The 27,714-nt window shown below is 42.0% G+C and overlaps 1 protein-coding gene across 8 annotated transcripts in view; it reads left to right on the forward strand.

Annotated features, from left to right (window-relative positions):
- gtf2ird1 (GTF2I repeat domain containing 1) overlaps positions 1 to 25,937 on the forward strand; it is a 200,953-nt gene extending 175,016 nt beyond the window's left edge. For 7 of the 8 annotated variants that reach the window (XM_063031349.1, XM_063031348.1, XM_063031351.1 and 4 more), the window contains 6 exons: positions 204 to 251; positions 6,482 to 6,559; positions 8,023 to 8,215; positions 12,597 to 12,634; positions 14,134 to 14,249; positions 25,717 to 25,937. In XM_063031349.1, the coding sequence (XP_062887419.1) occupies positions 204 to 251; positions 6,482 to 6,559; positions 8,023 to 8,215; positions 12,597 to 12,634; positions 14,134 to 14,249; positions 25,717 to 25,785 (542 nt within the window). In that variant the 3' untranslated portion in view covers positions 25,786 to 25,937. The remainder of the gene's footprint in view (positions 1 to 203; positions 252 to 6,481; positions 6,560 to 8,022; positions 8,216 to 12,596; positions 12,635 to 14,133; positions 14,250 to 25,716) is intronic. The other variant, XM_063031354.1, reaches the window with a different exon arrangement.
- Positions 25,938 to 27,714: the final 1,777 nt, after the last annotated feature.

Below are 27,714 nucleotides of genomic sequence, written 5' to 3' on the forward strand. Positions count from 1 at the left end.
ATTAGATACACTTTGAAGATGACTAATTATCATCTGGAAGGGTAATATTCAGTTGAAGAAGATGCTCTTAAGTTATATTGACATGAAAGTTTAATAAATGAATAGATTCCCTTTAGTCTGGAGATAAATAAGGATCGTTGTTTTTTTCTTCATACTAATAGGATTCTGTGTTTAACTTTCTCTCTGTTCTCTCCACATTCTAGCGCCCAGGCGAATAACATCACTAGAAAAAGCATATGCTGCTTTACAGGGTAAGCCTTCTCCTCCCCTTACTGTACCCTGACCAAATGCAAGTGCAGCTCACAACATACAGCACATAAAAGCATTTTGCTAGTTGCGACAATTGATAGTCTGAGTGTCTCTCCATATGAAATGAGGGAATCCACTTTCTGGTATAGATGTAAACGAGGTGACATTTCCAGCTGAGGAAACGCTGCAAGTCTGTCAGGGTCATCTACTGTATTTGGTGCAGCCTCCTCTACTTCAGCGAGACACGATGTAGATTGGGGGACCAATTTGTCGAGCACCTTCCCTCTTGTCTGCAGAAATTTGCCGGTGGCCAACTATTTTAATTCCTCATTCAGACATGTTGGTTCATGGCAGTAGAGGAGGCCACAATGAGACCACTCTGGGGTTGGAGGAGCAACAACTCATATTCCGTTCGGGTAGCCTTCAACCTGACGGCATGAAGATCGATCACTCCAGCTTCCATTAATATCTTCTCCCCCTCCCTCCCTTTCCATTCTTCATTCTGGCTGCCCTCATACCCTTTCTCTTTTCCTCACCAGCCTATCACCCCCTTCTGAGACCCCTCCTCCTTCCATTTCTCCAATTGTCAACTCTCCTCTCCTATCAGATAGCTTTCTTTATCCCTTTGCCTTTTGTACATCTTATTTTTCCATCTTTCTCACTTCTTCCTCCCTCCTACACCAGCCTAATTTCCCCCTCACCTGGTTTCACCTATCACCTTCCAGCTTCTACTCCTTCCCCCCTCCCCCACCTTCTTCTGGCTTCTACCCCCATCCTTTCCAGTCCTGATGAAGGGTCTTGGTCTGAAACATCGACTCTTTATTCCTTTCCTTAGATGCTGCCTGATCTGTTGAGTTCCTGCATCATTTTGTGTGTGTTACTCCAGATATAAATGAGTATGACCTAACCGTGTTTCTTACGGAAACCCTGACACAATTTTCCAGCCAGACTAGGTACTATATTTACGTAATTTGGGATTCTGAATCAGAAGCAATAGAAGTAAAATCTACTTCCCTTCAGTCGATTTCATTTGGCTTGGAGTTTGGTGTTCAAGAAATCAGATATGTTGGACATTTCCAAATGGAAATATTCCTTCACTGGGAGCTCTATGTTGCCTTGAAATTAAACAACACAGTTAGTTTTCTTCACCTGGAGTAGAAAAATTCTTGACTTTTTCACAGTCATCAGGAAATTTGACCTGTCATTGGATGCCCTTGTGACCCCAGCGTGACTTCTATATCAGAGGGTGCAAGTGATGACATCATTCCCTACAAAATGCTCCTTTCAGAGCTTTGTAAGGGAACTTAGACTGAGCTGTTCTAACTACGTGTGTAAATATACTGTGGACAAGGGCGTTGTGTTTTGTAACAATATAATACTCAGTCCATAGCAGGAGCTCATGCCCAATATACATATAGATTAAACATATTGGCTTAATAATAATGCACTTTTTTTGTATGTGTATATACTCTGTCTTGGTGCTTTGGAGAAGACAGTACAAACTGGCAATAGAAATGGAGAGTTAGCGATTATTTTCTTTAGGATTTTTTGGTGCATATTGAAGATCCTTGCTTGGCAAGTGGAGGATCAATTTATAGCACAAAAATTGATTTTTTGTGAAGTATTTTCCTGCAACCACTTGCATGTACCAGCAGGCATTGCACTGCAGAGTAAACAAATATATATATATAATGTTATTGTTACATGTACTGCAATACAGTAAAAAGTTTTTGTTTGACTGCCATCCAGATTATTGTGCGAGACTCACAAGTATATCAAGATAGAAAAGGAAAACAGGATGCAGAATAAGGTGTTAGTTACACAGCAAGTACAGTGCAGATAGACAATGTAAATTAGGAAATCTTTAGGAAGAGTTCATCTTTTTACAGAGAGGACTGCTCAAGAGCATGATAACAGTGTGCAAGTTAAATAAGATGATGTGCCAGTAGTTGCAGGAAGATACCTGTTCCTGTTTTATGCACCTTGGTTTGAAAGTTGATGCAACGATCTGAAGTAGATGAAGAAAAAAAAGCCAGCAGTGCACCAAAAGCTGAAAGTTCATCACGAGACTGCACGCACATTAAGATCAGAGAGTCGTGGTGAGCCTGCTTTGTAACAATGCGGTGGCAGCAGCTTGAAACCTTAATGTGTACTGTTAAGGTGTCTGTCTTCCAAATAAGCCATGATTTATTGTGCTGTATACAAAATGTGCAATAATATTGACATTACAGATCAAGTTGTTTTGAGAGTGAATGTTATTGGGCACTCCTTCCTGGGACGTGGCGTTAATCATGCTGCATCAAACTGAGAGGCCTTCTGCCCCATCACTAAAAGCTCCCCATCCCGCAGCTTCCAGTGACCGTCCTGTCTGAACCTGTACTCCGTGACCCCACCCAGCCATGCTCAACACACACTTTTACCCCTCTCTATGATCTCACTCTCGCCATCCTTGCCCCATCCTCACCCAATCCAGCCCACTCCCCCTTCCACCAAGACAAGAAAATTCCAAATGCTGCAGAGGCCGGTAAATACCTGACCCAGGACCCCCCATTCCTAACCCTCCCCTACCCCAGACTCCCACACACAGCCACAGGAGGGAATTGGGAGTGTTGAGGGGTGCAGTTATTCTTGAGTTCAGGAATGACCAACTCCAAGTACAGTTTGCTACCTTAACCAAGCCACTCTTACATAACCATTGGTACATTGGAATTTGTTGGCAGGTGTGTGTGTGTGTGTGTGTGTGTTTGTTTGTGTTTTATGAACCGGATAGATAAATCAGCTTGTTGCATCTGAAATCACTCCTCAGTCCGTGACTGCTGCTGACCTTTGGCTCAGATCACACTGGGATTTCAGACAAGGTGTGCTGATGACGTCAGGGCCCTTATGGATCACTGCTGCATCAAAACCTGCTGCTGATTGACGCAGAATGCTGCAAAATTCACCAGAGATATGTTCAAGATAGAAACGGGTGAGAGTCACAGAGGGGAACAGCACAGAAATGTGTCCTATTGAAACCTTTAATACATTATGTCCATACAAACCTTTCTGCCCTTCTACACTAACTCTGCTTTCCCACGCCATGTCAGTACTCTTCTATGCATAAGTGCCTGTCTAAAAGCCTCTCAAACAGTGATTGTTCTACAATGCGAAGAAGATTCTCACTATTTATCCTATCTATGCCTCTTATCCTTTTGTTTATCTAATTGATGGCTCTGGGCCTGGACTCTCAGGAATTCAGAAAAATGATGGAGTATTTCATTGTAATCTATCGAACGTGAAAGGCCTCAATAGAGTGCGAGTGGAGAGAATGTTTTTGATGGTGAGGAATTCCAGAACCAGAGGGCACAGCTTCAGAATAGAGCAGGAGTTCCCAGTCTTTTCTATGCCATGGACTAATACCATTAAGCAAGAGAGCCCATAGACCCTAGGTTGGAATGGATGGACATCCATTTAGAATGGAGATGAGGAAGAATTTCTTTAGCTAAAGAGGGATGAATCTGTGGAATTCATTGTCATAGCTGGCTGTGGAGACCATCATTGGGTATATTTAAGGCAGAGGTTGACAGATTCTTGATAAGTCAGTGTGTAAAAGGTTATAGGGAGAAGGCAGGAGACTGGAGTTAAGGGGGAAATCAATCAGCCGTGATGAAATGGTGGGGCAGACTCGATAGGCCAAATGGCCTTATTCTCCTCCTATATCTTATGCTCGTAAGTGCTAATCAACTGGCTGGAGTGTTCAGTGAGATTTTTAACCTCTCACTTCTGCAGTATGAGGTGTCCACCTGCTACAAGCGGGCTTCAATTATACCAGTACCCAAGAAGAATGTGCTGACCTGCTTCAGTGCTGATTGTCCAATAGCATTTACATCTACAGTGATGAAGTGTTTTGAGAGCTTGGTGATGGAACATATCAACTCCTGCCTGAGAAGCGAGGTAGATCAGCTCCAATTTGCCTACCTGAGCAACAGGTCAACAGCAGATGCGTCTCACTGGCTCTTCACTCAACCCTGGAACATCTGGAGTGCAAAGATGTATACATCAGGATGTTCTTTATCAACTATAGCTCAGCATTCAATACCTCAAAACTAATCAATAAGCTCCCAATACCTCCTTGTACAATTGGATCCTTGATTTCTTCACTGGCAGACTCCGCGATCTCCATCTGAACAGGTGTAACACAAGACTGTGTGATTAGCCCCCTCCTCTGCTTTGCATTTATGACTGTATGGCTAAGCACAGCTCTAAAGCCATATTCAAGTTTGTTGACAACACCCTGTTGTAGGCCAAACCAAACCCGATGATACATCAACATATAGGAGGGAGATTGAAAATATGGCTAAGTGGTGCCTTAACAACAACCTGTTACTCAATTTCAACCAGACCAAGGAGCTGATTTTGACTTCATGAGAAGAAACCAGAGGTCCATGAGCCAGTCCTCATCAGAGGATCAGAGGTAGAGAGGCTCAGTTACATTAAATTCCTAGATGTTATTACTTCAGAGATCTGTCTTGTGTCATCACATAAATGTAGTTGCAAAGAAAGCACGGTAGTGCCTCTACTTCCCCAAGAGTTTGCGAAGATTCAGCTGACATCTAAAGCTTTGACAAACTCTTATAGATGTGTAGTGGCGTGTATATTGACTGGCTGGGCTGCATCACAGCCTGTTATGGAAACACCAATTGAACAGAAAATCCTACAAAATATGGTGGATACAGCCCAGTTCATGGGTAAAGCCCTCTCCTCCATTGAGCACATCTACATGAAATGCTGTAGCAGGAAAGCAGCATCCATCGTCAAGGGCCCCCACCACCTGAATTATGCTCTCTTCTCATTGCTGCCATCAGGAAGAAGATAGAAAAGCCTCAGGACTCATACCACTGGGTTCAGGAACAGTTAATTCAAAGTGGATAACTACACTCAACATTGCTTGCCCCATCATTGAAATGTTCCCACAACCAATGGACTCACTTTCAAAGACTCTTCACCTCAATATTTATTGCTTATTTATTTAATTCCTCTTTGTATTTGTGTAGTTTGTTGTCTTTTTCACACTGGTTGGTCTGGTCTATCATCGATTCTGTTATCGTTATTATTTTATGGATTTATTGATTATGCCCGCAAGAAAATTAATCCCAGGGTTGTATATGGTGACATATATGTACTTTGATAATAAGCAACATGCACAAAATGCTGGAGGAACTCAGTAGGCCAGGCAGCATCTATTGAAAAACGTTTTGGGCCGAGACCGTTCAACAGGCAGTTTGCCTGACATCAGAAGGGTCTCAGTCTGAAATGTCGACTGCACGCTTTAACATAGTTGCTACCTGGCCTGCTGATTTCCTCCAGCATTTTGTGTGTGTTGCTTGGATTTCCAGCACCTGCAGATTTTCTCTTGTTTGTACTTTGATAACAAATTTACTTTGATCTTTGAAATCAGCTAGTCCAGGGTCTTCCTCTGCACTTTCTGCAGCTCAAGTTCATCTTTCCTATAGTGTGGCAATCAGAACTGCATACAATAGTCGAAGGTCAGCCTAACCAGTGTTGCAAAGATGCAACACAACATCTTAACTTTTTCTTTAATGCCTGTAAAGAGTAATGTGCCATATGTCTTTGTCATCAGCCTATCTGACTCTGTTGCCATTTCCAGGGAACTGTCAACTTGACCCCCAAGGTTGCTTTGCTCAAAATCAGAGGTTTTCAAATTGTTCCTTTGAGCCAAATGTTCACAGTTTGCCTGACATCATGTTCAATTAAACATTACTCAGTGTTACAACACATTCCTTGGGAACTGAACCACACAACTTTTGTGATAGGTTTACATATATAAATCAGACCTGGGCTCAGTTGTGACAGTGCAAACATTAAAAGTTGAAGATCTGGGTGTTCAATTTTCTTTTTTTTTAACTGGAGTATTATGTTTTACCCATTGGCCATGCCCTATCACCATGTACTCGAGGATTTATAACTGCAAACCCTGTGATAGGCTTAAATGGAAATATGTAGTGTCACCACCGAGTAGCTGTTGATGTATGATACCATATGTTGTTGGCAGTGTGTAAATACCATGAAGAGTTAACTGTAATGCAAAGCACAACATGTGATGATTGGTGAGGAACACTGGGGTTGTTAAAGGTTAGAACTACTGCCATTTCATAGGCTACACCATTTAATTCTGTTGATTCTGCCATTGTACTTAATTATTGTAATATTTTTGTCAACTTTTATAAATTAGAGGATGAAGAGGCAAACCGACTTGGAGAAAAAGTAATCCTCAGGGAACAAGTAAAGGAATTATTCAATGAAAAATATGGTATGTTTATCTTCAAACTTTGCTCAATCTTGCTTTCAGGTTTATACTCAGTGGCTACTTTATTAGGTACCTCCTGGTACCTAATGACTATGAGTGTATGTTTGTGATCTTTTGCTGCTGTAGCCCATCCACTTCAAGATTCGACGTATTGTTCATTCAGAGACGCTCTTCTGCACACAACTGTTGTAACACCTGGTTATTTGAGTTACTGTTACCTTCCTGTCAACTTGACCCAGTCTGGCCATTCTCCTCTCACATCCCTCATTAACAAAGAGTTTCACTCACAGAGCTGCCATTCACTGGATGTTTTTTGTTCTGTTTTCCACACCATTCTCTGTAAAGTTTAGAGACTGTTGTGTGTGAAAATCCCAGGAGAACAGCAGTTTCTGAGGTACTCAAACTACCCCATGTGGCACCAATAATCATTCCATGATCAAAGTCACTTAGATCACATTTCTTCTCCAATCTGCTATTTGGTCTGAATGACAACTGAACCTCTTGACCATGTCTGTGTGCTTTTATACATTGAGTTGTTAACATATGATTGGCTGATTGAATGTAAACGTTCAGATGTACGTGTACCTAATAAGTGGCCATTGTGTCCATTCCAATATCTATAATTTCATAATGTTCAAAAGTAATAACTTTTCTTTTAAATTATGCTTTCTTGTAATTTGCGCCAAATCAGTAAACGGTCATAATAATTTCCCTTTTCATTCTGTGATTCAGAAACGTAGCAATGTTACCACTGGAGGCACACATTTGGCTTGGAGCTGAACTCTGATTACCAGTATTCTGACTTAAGAATGCACTAAAAGACACAACACCTGTTTCTCCCCCCACCCCCACCCCCACAAAAAAACATGTGAACGTTAGGTGGTCAAATGGAACTTTCAAGATTAATGAGGGTATCAGAATTCTATTAGTACCTGCCTCCTGATCTTATCAACCAGACAGGCCTCTGGACAGCTAGGAATAACAGGAATGGGAAGCTTTACCGAGCGATCAAGCAGTTTGAACCATGCAAGCTTTAAATATAATATAAAATATAAAACAGTTCAGCACAGTAACAATCCCTTCAGCCATAATGATGCCAAATTAAATCAATTCCATTTGCCAGTGCCTGATCCATATCCCTACATTCCCTGCATGTTCTTGTGTCTATCTAAATGCCTCTTGACCATCACTATCATATCTGGTTCCATCACTGTGTAATCAAAAAAAACTTGCCTTACAAATCCTTAGACTTTGCCCTTCTCACCTTAAAGCTATGCCCTCTTGTATTTGACAGATCTGCACTGGAAAAAAGAAACTATCTTCCCTATCTATGACTCTTGTAAACTTATATACTTCATCAAGACACCCCTCAGCCTCTGATGCTGCAGAAAAAACAATCTCAAGTCTGACCAAATAGAGTCTCTAAAGCACTTTGTGATTTCTATCCATGGTATTTTACCTTACAGGAGAAGCTCTTGGACTGAATCGACCGGTTTTGGTGCCGTACAAGTTGATCCGAGATAATCCAGAGGCCATTGAAGTAACAGGACTACCAGATGATGTCGCCTTCAGGAACCCAACTACCTACGATCTTAACAGGCTAGAGAAAATCCTGAAAGTCAGAGATCGAATTAGGATGATTATTAAAAGTCAATTACAGTAAGTGTGAACCATCTACTCCTATCAGTCCATTTCTTCAACCCATGTGGAAGTAGATTTGAACTGAGTCACTGATGTGGAATTTGGCTGTTCATTAGTAGATTTTGACTGTGGAAACAAAGGCTCAATGACTGCTAACGTAAATTGTAGGTTTTGCTCTGAGCTGTATAAAATAATACAGTGGATTCTAATTAATTAGACTATCATTTAATTGGGACAGCTGCTCATTTGGTACAACTCTTAAAAAACAAAAACTAATTGAGAAAATTGCCAGGATTCATTTATTTGGAACACTCTGCCATTTAATTGGGTCAGGAGACTGTTGCCAAACATATTCTAACTAGTGTCAATCATGTGCACTTGTGTGGCTATTAGACACTACACCACATTTAGAGTGAGAAGTTTTTAAATAGTGTCAGTTGTGTGTGTTTGTGTTCAAAAAGCAGTAACTTTAGTCACTGATTGTTGGCAAGAAATAAGTGGTAAGGTTTCAAGCATCCAGGCTTGGGAATGCCAGAGATGGCTGGGAGTGAAATGAAATGATTTTACTACTTCAACAAGTTTGGAACTATGAAGAATTTGAGGGTACCAACAATCATCTTGAAGGTTACAATGAAAATGAAGATTTGGAGGAGGCAATTGTCAGTAGCACTGTATGAAGGCAATCCATTATCTGCCCTAGGTTTCTGCGCTGATTTTGTTCATTGAGTACACTGGATGAATTCCTCTGTCGATAACTACTAGGAACTAATACACAATTTTATAGTACTTTTTGTAGTACAATCGGTAGCGTTCTAATTTGTTCTGTATTATATTTTGTTACCCAGTTAGTCTTTTTATATTTTAACTATGTCCATGAAACTTCAACTTATTGGGGTAGCTACTTAATGGACCAAAATGTACTGATCCCTATGTGTCCCAATTTACTAGAATCCACTGTAGTTAATTCATTGTGATTTGACTAGAAATGTGAAGATCCTCAGGAAATGAATATCTAATGTTTCTTTTAGATTATATTGTCTTGTTGAGATTCAGTCCCACATATAGTTGCCCTTAATAATCTGAATTATATAATAATTACAGTGTCTGATTCAAATAGCTGCTTTCTTAAGAGCAAGAAATGGAAAAGTTTGAATGGATTAAAGTCTAACTTTGAACACAAGCTTGCGGTAATCATTTTAATGTGGTTCATTGTCAATAACGCAAAGACTTTTCTTACTCCACTAATAGGGAGAAGATGTTAAATGATGCAATTTACAATATTTAGGAAAATAAAGGCAAAGATGGGACTTTTCCCAGTTAGGTAACTTTGATTTGTCAAGCACCATCTCAAAAGCTAGTGATAGCAGTTGTAAAGGTAATCGTGTATAGTTTTGAAAGGGAATAAATTACAGAACTGTAGATGTGAGGCAAAAAAGTGAGACTATGGAAAGAGCTCTTTCAAAAAGCCAGTGGAGTCATGATGATGCTAATAGTACCCTCCATCAGTGTTTGATTTGCGCAGCACTTTGTCATTAAACAGCAATACAATTTTTTTTTCCACACATGTTTCTTATAAGGGCATTTGGCCTACTCTGAGTGTTTCTGGTTACACTAGACAGCAGTTTTTTTCCAAACGTGTTGTTCCCTCAGAATTTTTTTTTTGTTTATGATAGACAGCTTGTGCCAGTGACTTAACGATCAAGGTAATAAGTAAAATAAATAAGTCTTTAAAACAGGAGGGTAGATAGTGTTAAAATGACATAATGTAGGATCATAAGAAATTAGAAATAGGAATTGATTGTGGACCTCAGAAAAGGAAAGTTGAGCAAACACACACCAGTCCTCAAGGTGGGATCAGCAGTGGAAAGGGTGAGCAGTTTCAAGTTCCTGTGCATCAATATCTCTGAAGGCCTATCCTGGGTCCAACGTATTGATGCAATTACGAAGAAGGCACAACAGCGTCTATATTTCATTAGGAGTTTGAGGAGATTTGCTATGTCACCAAAGGCTCACAAATTTCTACAGATGTACTGAGAACATTCTAATTGGTTGCATCACTGGCCGGTTTGGAGGGGGCACTGCACAGGATTGGAAAATGCTGCAGAAGTTGCGAGCTCAGCCAGCTCCATCATGGGCACCAGCCTTGTCAGCATCCAGGACTCTTCAAAAGGCGATGCCTCGAGAGGGCAGCATCCATTACTAAGGGACCCAACACCCACGATGTACTCTCTTCTCATTGCTACCATCAAGGAGGAGGTGCAAGAGAATGAAGACATACACTCAACATTTTAGGAACAGCTTCTTCACCTCCACCACCAGATTTCTAAATGGGCAAGGAACCTTTCACACGACCTCACTATTTTTCCCTCTGTTTTTGCACTATTAATTTAATTTAAATATATATATACATATAGTAATTGTAATTTATGGTGTTTTTATTATGTATTGTAATGTACTGCTACTGCAAAACAACAAATTTCACGACATATGCTAGTGATATTGAATCTGATTCCAAAGTAGTGCACAGCATAGAAAGAACCTTGCAATTAGTAGAGCAATAAATTTGTCCAACCTAGTTTAGTAATAATACAATTTATTTTTATTTGATACATTGCAACCACGTTGTGTGATCAACTATAAACTTTTCAGGTGTTATAGTGGATGAAGGTATTAAACTGCAATTTCAGATTCTTTTTAAAGAGGTTACTTGTACTGTCCTTTGAGTCAGCTACTTGTAGAGAGGACACACTGTAGTGCAGAAATGAGGATCCAGAGCATTGCTCAGGGCTTTGTGCCTCACTTAAATGACTGGATGTAAAAAATCCTAAAGCAAATTTTGAATCGCTTTGCAAAATTCTGGGCAACATTTATCCCAACAGCCAAGGCTTCACAAAAATAGATATAGAGCACCAAGGCTGTTTTTGACATCTCCAAGCATGAATACTTGAAATAGTGGTGAGCGAAACTGCTCAGAATTGTCTTATCGCTTATTACTGGCTAACTATCAGTAACAAAAACCACTGCTTTTTGAACACAAATACACGCAAGTGACACTATTTAAAAACTGTTTGGTCCAAGCACGGTGTATTGTATAATGGCTACATGACATGCATGCAACAACGCTAGTTAGAAACTGTTTGGAAAGTCCCCTGTCCCAATTAAACATCATAGTGTCCAAAATAAACAAAGGGAATCCAGGCTATTTTCTCTATTTATTTCTGTTCTTTAAGAGTTGTGCCAAATAAGCGGCTGTCCCAATTACCTGATAGCCCAATTAACTGGAGTGCACTGTATTTGATTATGATGGGGAAATTAGCACCTATGTTTGATATCATAAACTGACCTCCAGCAGCTATAGGCAGTCTTCCTGGATTGGTGCATGTTGAAGCAAACTCTATCCCCTTTATGCAGAGTGCCCATTTCATCTTTTTTTTTTAAATGCCAACACAGAATTTTGAAGCTACTACTGAAAATTATGAAGATATCTAGACAATAATTTACATGGTGCAACACAAAACATTGGAAGAACTCAGTGGGCCAGGTAGCATTTGAAGAGGGAGATGCGAGGAAACATTTTGGATTGTGACTCTTCAACTGGACATGATGAAGGGCCTTGAACTAGAACCATTAAACTGCCCTTTTCATTCCGTCTATGCTGCCCGACCCCTTGAGTTCCTCTAGTGGTTTGTGTGTTGCTCCGGATTCCAGCACCTGCAGTTTCATGTGATTCCTCTAATTCACACGGTGCCTGAGGAGAGATGCAATGCAACACTGGGCTGAGTCACAGTGACTATCCAAAGGGATTCCCACTCATGTGGATCCTGGACTTGCAGAGCTACTATGAGGCCAGGGGTAAGCAACAGATGCCACTGCAACTGTCACTCCACTCCACTGATGTACTCTACAGGATGTGGCAATGGAACCAAATCTAGTTGGAGTACTTCAGCATCACACTGGGAAATCCACCCTCCCAATCCTATATAGATCAGTCTTGGGGTAAGGTTGAAGACCACATAGATTTCATTGTGATTTCCTCTGTCTAGAAGGAGATGAACCTTTTTTTTTCAAATTTTATTTCGGTTTAATATATTTTTTGTAAATTTTAATTTTATCTTTATAGCTTGAAAGACATAAAAATGAAATACATAATTTTAAGAATTTGCGCTGAGACCTTGTTACATTTTCCCAGCTCCCAGGTGCAGATGGTCAGGGAAATGAACCCTCCCCACCCAGTCCAGGTAAGCCGGCAGGAACTGTGGACAGTCAGCCTGGCTCAGGAAGATTCACCCTAGTAATTAAGAGGAGGACACTGTTCAAAGTTTGGTTGGATTTGGCTGACAAGTAGTGACTTGCTTTATACAGTGGTAACTGATGTGTTTTTATTTCTGTTCTTCCACAGGCCTTTTGCAGAAATTTGCAATGAAGCATCTAAATCAGGTGAGATATTATATTTTTCTTGTTATTCCACTAAAGGGTTGTGTGGGAGCATCGACGATGATGTACCCATTGGTAGATGCCCTTCCAATGTGATAGAGCCAAACATGTCGCCAACTTCAGTCTTGTTGAGGGTGGCAGATTAACTGATGGATTGCTCTCCTGATCCTGATCCTGATCATTGTATAATGATTCCTGCAGAAAGACTGAGTCTACATTGGTGAGCAAGTAGAACCAGTGATGGCCTTATTGGTTCAGTAAGCTCATTCGAAACCAAATCAAGTGGTCAGGATTACAGATCTCCATTTAAGTCAAGATGCAACAGGCAAGATCATGTGAAGAATTTGTTTCTGCATGAGCAGTCTCTCAGTATAAAGGAGGACTGCTTTCCCCTTCAGTTCTCAAGGAGCAGATGAGTCCAGTGTGGGGCCTGCAGACTCAGGCAGGGGAGAGGCAGGAAGTGTGTGGATGGTTCGGGAGCTGATGCGTTCCTTATGCCATTTACACTGGGCTTCTGTTTCCCCCCCAGTCAAAGTCAAATGTTAGACCTCCATTTTGGGCCAGGGATTCCCAGAATTTGGCAGAAATGTTGCACTTTTTAGACTCAGCTTTGAGAATGTCCTTGTATTGTTTTCTCCTATCAGCTGGTAATGTTTTGTAGTGGTGGGGCTTAAAGCACGGTGCTTCTTTCAGAAGTTGGGTACCGGGTATGTGAACAACATGACCTGTCCATTGAAGAAGGTTGAGTACAGATGGAGCCTGAAAGACAGGGCAGATTGCATTGCTTATCCTGCCAGTAGACTGAGGATGTTGTGAAGACATCATTAGTGCTATCACTCCAGCACTTTATGGTCCCTACTGTAGGCACAGCGGGGTGGGGGGGTGGTGGGTGGGGGGCAAGGATCACCACTGTCTCCTCCTGGAGGATATGAATTTTAGATAGTTTTCCTTAGGTGCCCTGGCACAGTGAAGGTAATAGGGAAATTCATTAGTGTCCTCATTTGCTGGGACTTGGCTTTCATTATGGACCTTTGTTATCAAAGGGTATTATTGTCCAGTAGAGAAATGAGCTTGGTGGGTAGTTAAGAATCATTCAGTATGAGACCACAGGCTGCATATATTCTGAACAAAATTCTCAGGTTTCCTTTCCCATTCCAGTTGGGTTTTGCCTGATGCCAGGTTTCCATTTCTAGATGTCTTTAACTGAATGCAAACTCATCTGGCATGGTATTAAATAACAAACCAGGCAGTAATAATTACTGCAGTAACAACCATTGCTTTTGGTTGCACATAAGACAGTCTCATCTAAGGTACAACACACTAACTGGCTTCTCTGGACTCTGTTCCCTTGGGAGAGAAGAGGATACAAATCCTCGGGGAATAACGTGCACAGAGTCAGCAAGTCCCATGGGAAAGATATGATGTTAGCTACTGTATAGTTGAACAGTAAACCTAACTAGCATACCTTCCAGAGGTAACATCATGTGCTTTATCATTTCAAGCATCCAAACCAGAAGCAGTGCACAAACGAAAGAGAAGAAGAGTGTCAGAGGGGAACATCATACCATCATCTTCTAACATGGAAGCAGGTGTATCGTCAAATCCCGTCTCCCTTGTGGTAATGATTTTTTTTAATTACAAGTGGTATGATTCAATTATTTTTGATTCCTCTGCTAGTAAGTGGGTTATGACGTAGGAGAACCACAGTTACGCATCCTCAAACATCACATGTCACACACAGATGATGAATCTGAACACAGGCTGTGCCCCACCCTTGCCAGTTCTGCTCCGTAAAGCCAATGAATGACATATGGGGACGGGTCCCACGCTCACACCTCTTTCCTCCCACCCTCTGGGAATCTAAATGTGGAACTGTCCCAGTACTTGTCACTAAGCTAATAGATATAGGTGCCGGAATGAATACCCAACCACCACAGATCTTCTTGGTGAGTGCCAGGGTGCTGCTTAGATGATAACACCTTTTAATCAGATGAGAAAGAGGATTCCTTACGGTTAGTCATCCCAGTTTCCCTCCTCGCTGGAGTTGGAGGGGAATGCAATGGAGATTAGCTTTAAAATTTAAAGAAAAAAGAAAAGGAAGATTTGCGATGACACAACGACTGTTGGCAGAGTTTCAGATAGCGACAAAGAGGCATACAGGAGTGAGATCGATCATCTGGTTGAGTGGTGCCATAACAACAACCTTACACTCGATGTCAGTGAGACCAAAGAACCTGACTGTGGACTTCAGGAAGGGGAAGTCAGGAGAACTAGTGCTCCTTTGTGCACTAGTAGCAAAAGATGTGTGCACGTGCACGTCTTGGAGATAATATTGGTACCATGGTTAGCATTGTAACTGCTTGCATCTCTGTATGGAGGGGTGACTGCACAGAATTGGAAAAAGCTGCAGAAAGTTGCAAAGAGGAGGTTCAGGAGCCTGAAGACACACTCTGAATGCTTTAGGAACAGCTTTGTCCCCTCCACCATCAGATTTCTGAATGGACAGCGAACCCATTCAATTTTATCTTTTCTTGGCTCTCGTTTTGCTCTACTAATTTATTTTTTAAAATATATTTCTTATTGTAATTTATATTTTTATCATGTATTGCAGTGTACTACTGCTGCAAAATGACAATCTAGCGACATGCCAGTGATATTAAAACTGATTCTGACTCTAAGCATTTTGTCACATATACATTGAAACATAACAGTGAAATGCATCATTTATGTCAAGGACCAACACAGTCCAAAGATGTGCTGAGATATCTTGCAAGTATTGCCATGCTTCTGGCACCAACTTAGCGTGCCCACAACTTACGGTACTAACCCATATGTCTTTGGAATGTGGAAAGAAACCAAGCACTGGAGGAAACTCACGTAGTTGTGGATGAACATATAAACTCCTTACAAACAGTGGCATGAACAATTAACCCATGTTCGCTAGCACTATAAAGTGTTGTGCTAGCTGCCATGCCACTGTGCTGCCCTCCTGCACTACTTTGCTGCCCTAGCCGCAGTTTTAAGCCAGAGGTAATTTGGATTAAAGTATTCATCAATTAACAAGCGCAGATCAGCAGAAGCAGAGATAAAATACACTCATTGCGTATTTTGGCAGAAAGTGTTAACCAGCAGAAATTCTGGAGAAAAGTTCTGAGTAAACACTATGAAATTGTGACAAACAAAAAGATGATAAATCTTCTGAGGTGTATATATTTCAATGCTAGGAGTATTGCGGGGAAGGCGGATGAGTTGAGGGCGTGGATTGACACGTGGAATTATGACGTTATAGCAATTAGTGAAACTTGGCTACAGGAGGGGCAGGACTGGTAGCTTAATATTCCAGGGTTCCGATGTTTCAGATGTGATCGAGGCAGAGGAATGAAAGGTGGGGGAGTAGCATTGCTTATTAGAGAAAATATTACAGCTGTGCTCAGGCAGGACAGATTAGAGGGCTTGTCTACTGAGTCCTTATGGGTGGAGCTGAGAAACAGGAAAGGTATGGCCACATTAGTGGGATTGTATTACAGACCACCTAATAGTCAACGAGACTTGGAAGAGCAAAACTGCAGAGAGATAGCAGGCAACTGCAGGAAACATAAAGTTGTGGTGATAGGGGATTTTAATTTTCCATATATTGATTGGGACTCCCATACTGTTAGGGGTCTAGATGGTTTAGAGTTTGTAAAATGTGTTCAGGAAAGTTTTCTAAATCAATATATAGAGGGACCAACTAGAGGGGATGCAATATTGGATCTCCTGTTAGGAAACGAGTTAGGACAAGTGACAGAAGTCTGTGTAGGGGAGCACTTTGGTTCCAGTGATCATAGCACCATTAGTTTCAACTTGATCATGGACAAGGATAGATCTGGTCCCAGGGTTAAGGTTCTGAACTGGAAGAAGGCCAAATTTGAAGAAATGAGAAAGGATCTAAAAAGCGTGGATTGGGACAGGTTGTTCTCTGGCAAAGATGTGCTTGGTAGGTGGGAAGCTTTCAAAGGAGAAATTCTGAGAGTGCAGAGTTTGTATTTTCCTGTCAGGATTAAAGGCAAAGTGAATAGGAATAAGGAACCTTGGTTCTCAGGGATATTGCAACTCTGATAAAGAAGAAGAGGGAGTTGTATGAAATGTATAGGAAACAGGGAGTAAATCAGGTGCTTGAGGAGTATAAGAAGTGCAAGAAAATACGTAAGAAAGCAATCAGGAGGGCTAAAAGAAGACATGAGTTTGCCTTGGCAGTCAAAGTGAAGGATAATCTAAAGAGCTTTTACAGGTATATTAAGAGCAAAAGGATTGTAAGGGATAAAATTGGTCCCCTTGAAGACCAGAGTGGTCAGCTATGTGCAGAACCAAAGAAAATGGGGGAGATCTTAAATAGGTTTTTTGTGTCTGTATTTACCAAGGAAACTGGCATGAAGTCTATGGAATTAAGGGAATCAAGTAGTGAGATCATGGAAACTGTACAGATTGAAAAGGAGGAGGTGCTTGCTGTCTTGAGGAAAATTAAAGTGGATAAATCCCTGGGATCTGACGGGGTGTTCCCTCGGACCTTGAGGGAGACTAGTGTTGAAATTGCGGGGGCCCTGGCAGAAATATTTAAAATGTCGCTGTCTTCGGGTGAGGTGCCGGAGGATTGGAGAGTGGCTCATGTTGTTCCGTTGTTTAAAAAAGGATCGAAAAGTAAAATGGGAAATTATAGGCCGGTAAGTTTAACGTCGGTAGTAGGTAAGTTATTGGAGGGAGTACTAAGAGACAGAATCTACAAGCATTTGGATAGACAGGGACTTATTAGGGAGAGTCAACATGGCTTTGTGCGTGCTAGGTCATGTTTGACCAATCTATTGGAGTTTTTCGAGGAGGTTACCAGGAAAGTGGATGAAGGGAAGGCAGTGGATGTTGTCTACATGGACTTCAGTAAGGCCTTTGACAAGGTCCCGCATGGGAGGTTAGTTAGGAAGATTCAGTCGCTAGGTATACATGGAGAGGTGGTAAATTGGATTAGACATTGGCTCAATGGAAGAAGCCAAAGAGTGGTAGTAGAGAATTGCTTCTCTGAGTGGAGGTCTGTGACTAGTGGTGTGCCACAGAGATCAGTGCTGGGTCCATTGTTGTTTGTCATCTATATCAATGATCTGGATGATAATGTGGTAAATTGGATCAGCAAATTTGCTGATGATACAAAGATTGGAGGTGTAGTAGACAGTGAGGAAGGTTTTCAGAGCCTGCAGAGGGACTTGGACCAGCTGGAAAAATGGGCTGGAAAATGGCAGATGGAGTTTAATACAGACAAGTGTGAGGTATTGCATATTGGAAGGACAAACCAAGGTAGAACATACAGGGTTAATGGTAAGGCACTGAGGAGTGCAGTAGAACAGAGGGATCTGGGAATACAGATACAAAATTCCCTAAAAGTGGCGTCACAGGTAGATAGGGTTGTAAGGAGAGCTTTTGGTACATTGGCCTTTATTAATCAAAGTATTGAGTATAAGAGCTGGAATGTTATGATGAGGTTGTATAAGGCATTGGTGAGGCCGAATCTGGAGTATTGTGTTCAGTTTTAGTCACCAGATTACAGGAAGGATATAAATAAGGTTGAAAGAGTGCAGAGAAGGTTTACAAGGTTGTTGCCAGGACTTGAGAAACTCAGTTACAGAGAAAGGTTGAATAGGTTAGGACTTTATTCCCTGGAGCGTAGAAGAATGAGGGGAGATTTGATAGAGGTATATAAAATTATGATGGGTATAGATAGAGTGAATGCAAGCAGGCTTTTTCCACTGAGGCTAGGGGAGAAAAAAACCAAAGGACATGGGTTAAGGGTGAGGGGGGAAAAGTTTAAAGGGAACATTAGTGGGGGCTTCTTCACACAGAGAGTGGTGGGAGTATGGAATGAGCTGCCAGATGAGGTGGTAAATGTGGGTTCTTTTTTAACATTTAAGAATAAATTGGACAGATACATGGATGGGAGGTGTATGGAGGGATATGGTCCGTGTGCAGGTCAGTGGAACTAGGCAGAAAATGGTTCGGCACAGCCAAAAAGGGCCAAAGGGCCTGTTTCTGTGCTGTAGTTTTTCTATGGTTCTATGGTTCACTGGCCACCTATTCTCCATCCACTGTTGGTCTGGCAAATGCTGAATCAGTGGTGCAGACAAACCTCTCCTGCTCCAAGCTCTTATTTTTAGAAAGAATATTAAAAAAGACCGTACAGCAGCACAGCTAGTATTACTGCTGACATCATTAAGGACTGCCATTCCATGTTTAAGAACCTCATCACCTAGGTCAAGCCTTGTTCTCATTGCTACCATCAGGAAGGAGGTACAGAAGCCTGAAGGCACACACTCAATGATTCTGAAATAGCTTCTTCCCCTCTGCCATCTGACTCCAAATGGACATTGAACCCACAAACATAACCTCACTGCTTATTTAACTATTTTCAATATGAGAGAGAGAGAAAGACTATAAAAAGCAACAAATTTCCCAATGTATGTTGATGATATTAAACCTGATTCTGACTCTCAGCATCTGAGAGCCAGGTTCAATTCTGACCTCGGGTGCTGTCTGTGTCAAGGTTGCACCATTCTCCTTGTGAATAAGTGAGTTTCCTCCTGCATCCTAAAGATGTATCCGCTGATAGGTTTCTTGGTTACTTTAAATTGCCACTAATGTGTAGGTGACTGTTAGAATCTGGGGGAGCTGATCAATGTGTGCTGAGAACAAATAGTAGGATTAGTGTAAATGGGTTGTTGATGTTCAGTGCGGTCTTAGTTATGCTGTCTGTCTGAAAACGGTTAACATCACAGCTGGATGACCGTCAATCAGAAGTGACGCTAATTAGAAAGGCTGGTTATCCAAAATTGTTGCATTCAACCTCCTGAGGCCTGTAACGTGCCTAGTCAGTATGTTCCTTATATGTAAGTTAGGCTTTGTTGCAGTGGCTTGAGACCCAAGGTGAAACAGATAGTAATGTGGGCACACAAGGGAGGTCAAATGAGAGTCTCACTCCAACTGGCACTCTGATAATCACTCACAGATGATTGAGAGTCATGTCCATGATGGAACAAGCCTGAGGGGGCAGGTACCAATCTGTGCCATCTCACTCTTCCATGCATCACTGTGAGTCGTTGAATCTCTGGCCCTCAGCCCAGCTGCCTCTATTTTCACCATCTCCCAAATATTCATCCATTTGCACTCACCTCTTCCCTACTGTCCTCAGTCAGACCGTACATTTCACATATTCATTTCATACATAACAGTCATTCCCTTACCATGTGCCTGGCTGTTGAGTTTTAATGTTCCTGGAGGTGCATTCCTGTTGCCCAAGCTGGTGACCTCTCCTAGCTTGTATCCTTTGCACTTGGCCAAGTGTCCCAGGCAGATACGAAGCTCAACATTTCCCTACTAATATCCTACCAGAGCTAATTATGTGGTTTGTTTCAGGTGGCACTTATGTCAACTGTGTGTGCAAACTACTTTACCAGCAGTGTATTTAAACAATTGTCAGCTTACTTGATTACAATCTTATACTTCTGATAACCATTGCCAGTGTTAATATGGTTTTGCATACAATAAGCTAGATTGCTTCATATTAGAGTTGGGTTTGGTATACTCCTATTGGCATTGTTCTCACACACTCCCTCAGCAGAATTAAAGAGATGTGGCTCATTGGGTTGGAAGGGCTTGTTCCACACTGTATCTCTAAATAAATAAACAAGGTCAAGGTCATGCCTGCAGATTGAACTGTGTTTTGGGTGTGGAAACAATAAGCAAATTATGTAATAAATCGAAAGGATGCAAAGACAAACCTAAGCTTCCTGATACTGATCACTAAATCTTCTATTCGACTAAATTTCTCCTAGCTCACTTAAAATTCCAGCAGAGTATGACTTGAATATTGTGTATTGACCCTTATTTCCACAACTGATTTTGCCTTTCCAGAGAGTAATTATCACTTACTCAGTTAATTAGTTACAACTGTTAACTGCCACTGTGTTAAGTTACAAGCAACATACATCAAAGTTGCTGGTGAACACAGCAGGCTAAGCAGCATCTGTAGGAAGAGGCGCAGTCGACGTTTCAGGCCGAGACCCGGGCCTGAAACGTCGACTGCGCCTCTTCCTACAGATGCTGCTTGGCCTGCTGCGTTCACCAGCAACTTTGATGTATGTTGCTTGAATTTCCAGCATCTGCAGAATTCCTGTTGACTGTGTTAAGTTGTTTACTTTTCATTACAACATATGAGTAACTTGTCAAACTGGACATAAACTAGACATTTAAAAAACAAAAAAAAACTTCACATGAAATTCTGCAGTTGCTGAAAATTTAGAGCAACATGCAAAATGCTGGAGGAACACAGCAGGTCAGACAGCATCCATGGAAATAAAGAAATAGTTGGCTTTTCAAACTGAGACTTTTCATCAGAACTGGAAAGGAAGGGAAAAGATGCCAGACTGAAAAAGACAATGAGATATAGGAGCAGAATTAGGCCATTTGGCCCATTGAGTCTGTTCCAACATTTCATCATGGCTGATCCAATTTTCCTCAGGCCCAGTCTCCTGCCTTCTCCCGTATCCCTTCAAGCCCTGACCAATCAAGAATCTATTAAACTGCCTTAAGTATACATAAAGACTTGGTCTTCACAGCTGCCTGTGGCAAAGGATTCCACAGATTCACCGCTCTCTGGCTAAAGAAATTCCTCCTCATCTCAGTTCTATTCTGAGGCTGTATCTCTGGTCTTAGACTCTCCCACCATAGGAAACATCTTCTCCACATCCACCTATCAAGGTCTTTCACCATTCGATAGGTTTCAATGAGGTCACCCCTCATTCTCCTGAATTCTAATGAATACAGGCCCAGAGCCATCAAACATTCACAAGCCATTCAATCCTGAAATCATTTTTGTGAACCTCCTTTGAACCTTCTCCAGTTTCAGCACATCCTTTCTAAGATAAGGGCCCAAACCTGCTCACAATACTCCAGGTGAGGCCTCACCAGTGCTTTATAAAATTTCAGCATTAGATCCTTACGTTTATATTCTAGTCCTCTTGAAATGAATACTAACATTGTATTTGCCTTCCTCACCACCGACTCAACCTGCAAATTAACCTTTAGAGAATCCTGTACAAGGACTCTCAAGTCCCTTTGGATTTTTTGTATTTCCTCTCCATTCAGAAAATAGTCAACCCTTTTATTTCTTCTACCAAAGTGTATGACTGTACACTTCCCAACACTGGATTCCACTTGGCTTTTCATTTCCCATTCTCCTAATCTGTCCAAGTCCTTCTGTAGACTCTCTACTTCCTCAAAACTACCTGCGTCTCCAGCTATCTTCATATCATCTGCAAACTTAGCAACAAAGCCATCAATTGCATCGTCCAAATCATTGACATCTAACATAAAAAGAATCGGTCCCAACACAGACCCCTGTGGAACACCATTAGTCACTGGCAACCAGTCAGAAAAGGCTCCCTTTATTCCCACTCCTTGCCTCCTGCCAATCAGCTACTGCTTTATCCATGCTAGATTCTTTCTTGTAATACCACGGGCTCATAGCTTGTTAAGCAGCCTCATGTGTGGCACCTTGTCAAAGGCCTTCTGAAAGTCCAAGTACACAACATCAACTGATTCTCCCTTTCTATCCTGCCTGTTACTACTTCAAAGAATTCCAACAGATTTGTCAGGCAAGATTTTCCCTTGAGGAAATCATGCTGACTGCTGCCTATTTTATCATGTGCCTCCAAGTACCTAGAAACCTCATCCGTAATAATCGACTCCAACATCATCCCAACCACTGAGGTCAGACTAACTGGCCTATAGTTTCCATTCTTCTGCCTCTCTCCCTTCTTGAAGAGTGGAGTGACATTTGCAATTTTCCAGTCTTCTGGAACTACTCCAGAATCTAGTGATTTTTAAAAGATCTTTGCTAATGCCTCCACGATCTCTTCAGCCACCTCTTTCAGAACTCTGGGGTATACACCATTTGGTCCAGGTGTCTTATCTACCTTCAGATCTTTCAGTTTCCCAAGAATCTTCCCTCTAGTTATAGTAACTTCACACACTTCATGCCCCCTGACACCTGGTACTTCCATCATACTGCTAGTGCCTTCCACAGTGAAAACTGGTGCAAAATACTTATTCCATCTTTCTGCCATTTTATTGCCCCATTACTACTTCTCCAGCATCGTTTTCCAGTGGTCCAATAACCACTCTCACCTCTCTTTTACACTTTTGATATCTAAAGAAACTTTCGGTATCCTCTTTAATATTTTTGGCTAGTTTACTTTCGTGTTCCATCTTGAGCTTCTTAATGACTTTTTTTTTATTTCCCTTCTGTTGGTTTTTAAAAGCTTGCCAATCCTCTAACTTCCTACTATTTTTTTCTTTATTATGTGTCCTCTCTTTGGCTTTTATGGTAGCTTTGACTTCTCTTGTTAGCCACGGTCATCTTTCCCTTAGAATACTTCTTCCTCTTTGGGATGAAAATATCTTATGCTTTCCGAAGTACTTCCAGGATTTCCAGTCGTCGCTGCTCTACTATCATCCCTGCCAGTGTTCTTTTACAATCAATTCTGGCCAACTCCTCTCTCAAGCCTCTGTAATTCCCTTTACTTCTCTATAGTACTGATACATCTGACTTTAGCTTCTCCTTCTCAAATCTCTGGGTGAATTAAATCATAGAACTTAGAACATAGAAATTTACAACACATTACAGGCCCTTCGGCGCATAATCATATTATGATCACTTTCCCCTAAGGATTCTTAGAGCTTAAGCTCTCTGATCAATTCTAGTTCATTGCACAACACCCAATCCAGAATAGCTGATTCACAATCCAGTGGGCTGAACCACAAGCTGCTCTGAAAAGCCATCTCACAGGTACTCTAGAAAATCCCCCCCCCCTCAACCCCAGTAATCCAGCACCAACCTGATTTTCTCAATCTACCTGCATGTAGAAGTGGCCATGACTATAACATTGCCCTTTTGGCATGCATTTTCTTTCTCCCATTGTTATTTTGTAGGCTACTTCTGTACTACTGTTTGGGGGTCTGTATACAAATCCCACCAGAGTCTTTTTACCCTTGCAGTTCCTTAGCTCTGTCCACAATGATTCAACACCTTCTGACCTCATGTCACCTTTTTCTAATAATCTAATTTCATTTTTACCAACAGAGCAACACCTCCCCCTCTGCCTTCCTGCCTATCCTTTCAATACAATGTGAAACCTTGGACATTAAGCTCCCAGCTTTAATCTTTCTGCCATGATTCACTGATATGCCTACAACATCATACCTGCCAATCTGCAACCATGCTGCAAGTTCATCTACCTTATTACATGTACTGCACGCATTCAGATACAATATCTTCAGTTCTGTATGCACCCTTTTTGAATTTGTCCACCTTTTACGCAGTAACTCGTCCTGTTGACCGCAATTTTGCCCTATACTTGCTACATATTGCCTCTGTTTGTAAACCAGCTCCCTCATCTTCGTCTCGGCCCAAAACGTCGACTGTACCTCTTCCTATAGATGCTGCCTGGCCTGCTGCGTTCACCAGCATTTTTTGTGTGTGTTCCCTCATTTTCAGCACTGTTATCCGCCTTTCCTACGATACTACTTGCATTGAAATATATGCAACATGCTCAACCTTTTGATTCCTGACTTTGTCTGAAGTCTTACCAACACCTGCCTCCAAACTTCTCCACCAACTGTTCTGGCATTCTGGTTCCCATCCCCCTGAAACTCTAGTTTTAACACCCCCGTGCAGTACCAGCAAACCTTCCCGCTAGGATATTAGTTCCCCTCCAGTTCAGGTACAAACCATCCCTTCTGTACAGGTCTCACCATGCTTGAAGAGAGCCCAATGATACAAAAACCTTATGCTCTCCCTCCTACACCAACTCCTTACCTTAAACTATATAATCTTCCTAGCTCTGGCCTCACTAGCATGTGGCACGGTCAGTAATCCTGACATCACAACCCTGGAGATCCTGCCCTTTAACTTAGCACCTACCTCCCTGAACTCCCTCTGCAGAAAGATGGAGGAGGGGATGTGGGACAAGTTAGAAGGTGAAGCCGGATGTGTGGGAAAAGTAAAGGGCTGGAAAAGAAGGAATCTGATGGGAGAGGAAAGTGGACCATAGGAGAAAGGGAAGGAGGAGGGGAATGAAGGGTTGCTGGGGTGGGTGAGGAGAAGAGATAAGAGGCCAGAGTGGGGATGAGAAGAAGAGGAAGGGGGAGCTGAAACAAATTGCTGGAAGGGGAAATCAATGTTCATGTCATCGGGTTGGAGGCTACCTAGATGGAATATGAGGTTCTGCTCCTTCACTCTGAGAGTGGCCACATTGTGGCAGAAGAGGAGGCCATGGATTGATATATCGGAATGGGAATGGCAGTAGGAATTAAAGTGGTTGGCCACCAGAAAATTCCACTTTTTCTGGATAGTGCGGAGGTGCTTGACAAAGCCGTCCCCCAATTAATCTCAAGTCTCAGATTTTAACTGCGGTAGCACTCTACTCCTTTGGTTATAACTACCTCTGTTGTACAGGAGGTTCAGATTTAAACTCAGACTTGAACTGTATGCTACAACTCTCAGTACTGAATCCACTTTACATGTTGTTCAACTGAAAATTTATGAATTTCAGAACCATTTTAAATAAACTTTAAGTGAAGCACTGGTAGCACTTTGTGTACCTGATTATCCCCTTCCAGCAACCCTTTCTTTACACTCCACTCCCCCACCTGGCTCCATCTGTTCTTTATTCCTTTATTTGTTTATCTGCCACCATCCATCATTCACCTGCCCGCCTCCCAACTCCATCCTCACTCACCTCCCCTACCTGGCACCATGTCCCTGTCACCTCACCCCCCCCCCCAGTCCACCAATCACCTTGGAATCCTTTTTCACCATCTCACCTCTCCCCTCTCAGTACTGATGTGGGGTTTCAATATGCTGAGTTCTTCCAGCAGGTGGTTTGTTGCTCCAGATTCCAGCATCTGCGGTCTCTTGTGTCAAATGAATTCATATCTACAGCTTACTCTGAGATCAGTGATCTACCCATAATGTATAATAATGTTTTTATTTCTTCCTCTCCCCTCAGCAATGGCCGATGTACCTGGTGGACTACGGTGCAGTCAACATGCAGATCCAAGGGCCTGTAAATTTTTAAGCAGCACCTTTCTCCAAACCAAGCATGACTGAAAATAAGAATATGTAATTATGTACCATAATTGTATAGTATAAACTGTAATATTTCCTTCTAGAATGCATCCTGATTTTTACACTGTCTCCATGTGATCAAGGGCTTTAAATAAATGTGTTGCCTTGCATTCAAGCAAAGTGGCTGTTGTGTTTGTGACAAGAGTTCACATAGGCCTATCTAATAGTGAAACTTGAGGCATTCCACCAAATCAAATATCCTGAACTATCTCAGTCGGCTAGAGAGCTGCTGCTTCTCGGGCCCAGTGATCCAGGATCCCAACCTAATGTCAACTACTTGAACGAGAAAGAACGACAAGATGGAGTCTTAACGAAAGTCAGAGACATTTTGAACAATCTCACTCCAGAGAAGTTTGACAAGCTATGCCTTGAGCGACACAATGTGAATGCAGACTCAAAATTGGTTTTAAAAGGGATCATTTTACTGTTAGTGGACCGAGTTTTTGTGTTCTCACTGTGCCCGTCTTGGGTTTCCTCTCATATCCCAAAGATGTGGGTTGCTAAATTGACCATTGTGAATTGTCTCTGCTGTGAAAGTAAGTGGTAGAATCTAAGGGGGGATGATGGGAATGTGGGGCAAATACGTTACAGGAAAAAATAGTGGGAGTGAGATTGTTCTATGGGCTGGTACTGACTCAATTAATCACATATCAGAAGGCAGTGGAGCCCAATTCTCTGGATGCTTTCAAGAAAGAGTTAGATGGAGCTATTAAAGATGGTGGAGTCAAGGAACATGGGGAGAAGGCAGGAACGGGGTACTGATTGTGGATGATCAGCCATGATCACAGTGAATGGCGGTGCTGGCTTGAAGGGCCGAATGGCCTATTCCTGCACCTATTGTCTCTTGTCTATATCCTCCTTTGTTTCATTGAAATATGAAACAGGATTGTGGGCAGAGTTTTTATTGCAGACTTTTTTTTCCCACCCAAACTGGACCCCCTACAATTTGCCTACCGACACAACCGATCGACAGACAATGCAATAGCCACTGCTCTATATGCCATCCTTACACATCTGGAGAAGAAGGATGCTTATGTGAGAATGCTGTTCTTAGACTACAGTTCGGCATTCAACATCATAATTCCACCCAGGCTCGACAGGAAACTAAGAGACCTTGGCCTTGACTCTGCCTTGTGCAGCTGGATCCTGGACTTCCTGTCAGATCACCAGCAGGTGGTAAGAGTGGGCTCCCTCACCTCCACCCATCTGACTCTCAATCAGGAGCCCCTCAGGGCTGTGTACTAAGTCCCCTCCTTTATCCCTGTATACCCATGACTGTGTTGCTACCCAGAGCTCTAATCTGCTAATTAAATTTGCCAACAACACTACATTGATTGGCCTAATCTCAAGCAATAATGAGGTGACCTACAGGGAAGAAGTCATCTCTCTGACACAGTGGTGTCTAGAAAACAACCCCTCCCTCAATGTCGCAAAAACAAAGGAGCTGGTTGTGGACTACAGGAGGAATGGAGATGAGCTAACCCCTATTGACATCTATGGATCTGGGGTTGAGAGGGTAAATAGCTTTAAGCTCCTCGGCATCCACATCACATCACGTGGTCTGTACACACCAGCTGTGTGGTGAAAAAGGCACAACAGCACCTCTTTCATCTCAGACAGTTGAAGAAGTTTGGTATGGGCCCGCAAATCCTAAGAACTTTCTACAGGGGCACAATTGAGAGCATCCTGACTGGCTGCATCACTACCTGGTATGGGAACTGTATCTCTCTCAATTACAGGATTCTGCAGAGAGTGGTGCGACAGCCCAGTGCATCTGTAGATGTGAACTTCCCATGATTCAGGACATTTACAAAGAAAGGTGTGCAAAAAGAGCCCCGAAGGATCGTTAGGGACCCGAGTCACCCCAACAACAAATGGT

Source organism: Mobula hypostoma, chromosome 23 (assembly GCF_963921235.1).
Source record: "Mobula hypostoma chromosome 23, sMobHyp1.1, whole genome shotgun sequence".
NCBI lineage: Eukaryota > Metazoa > Chordata > Chondrichthyes > Myliobatiformes > Myliobatidae > Mobula > Mobula hypostoma.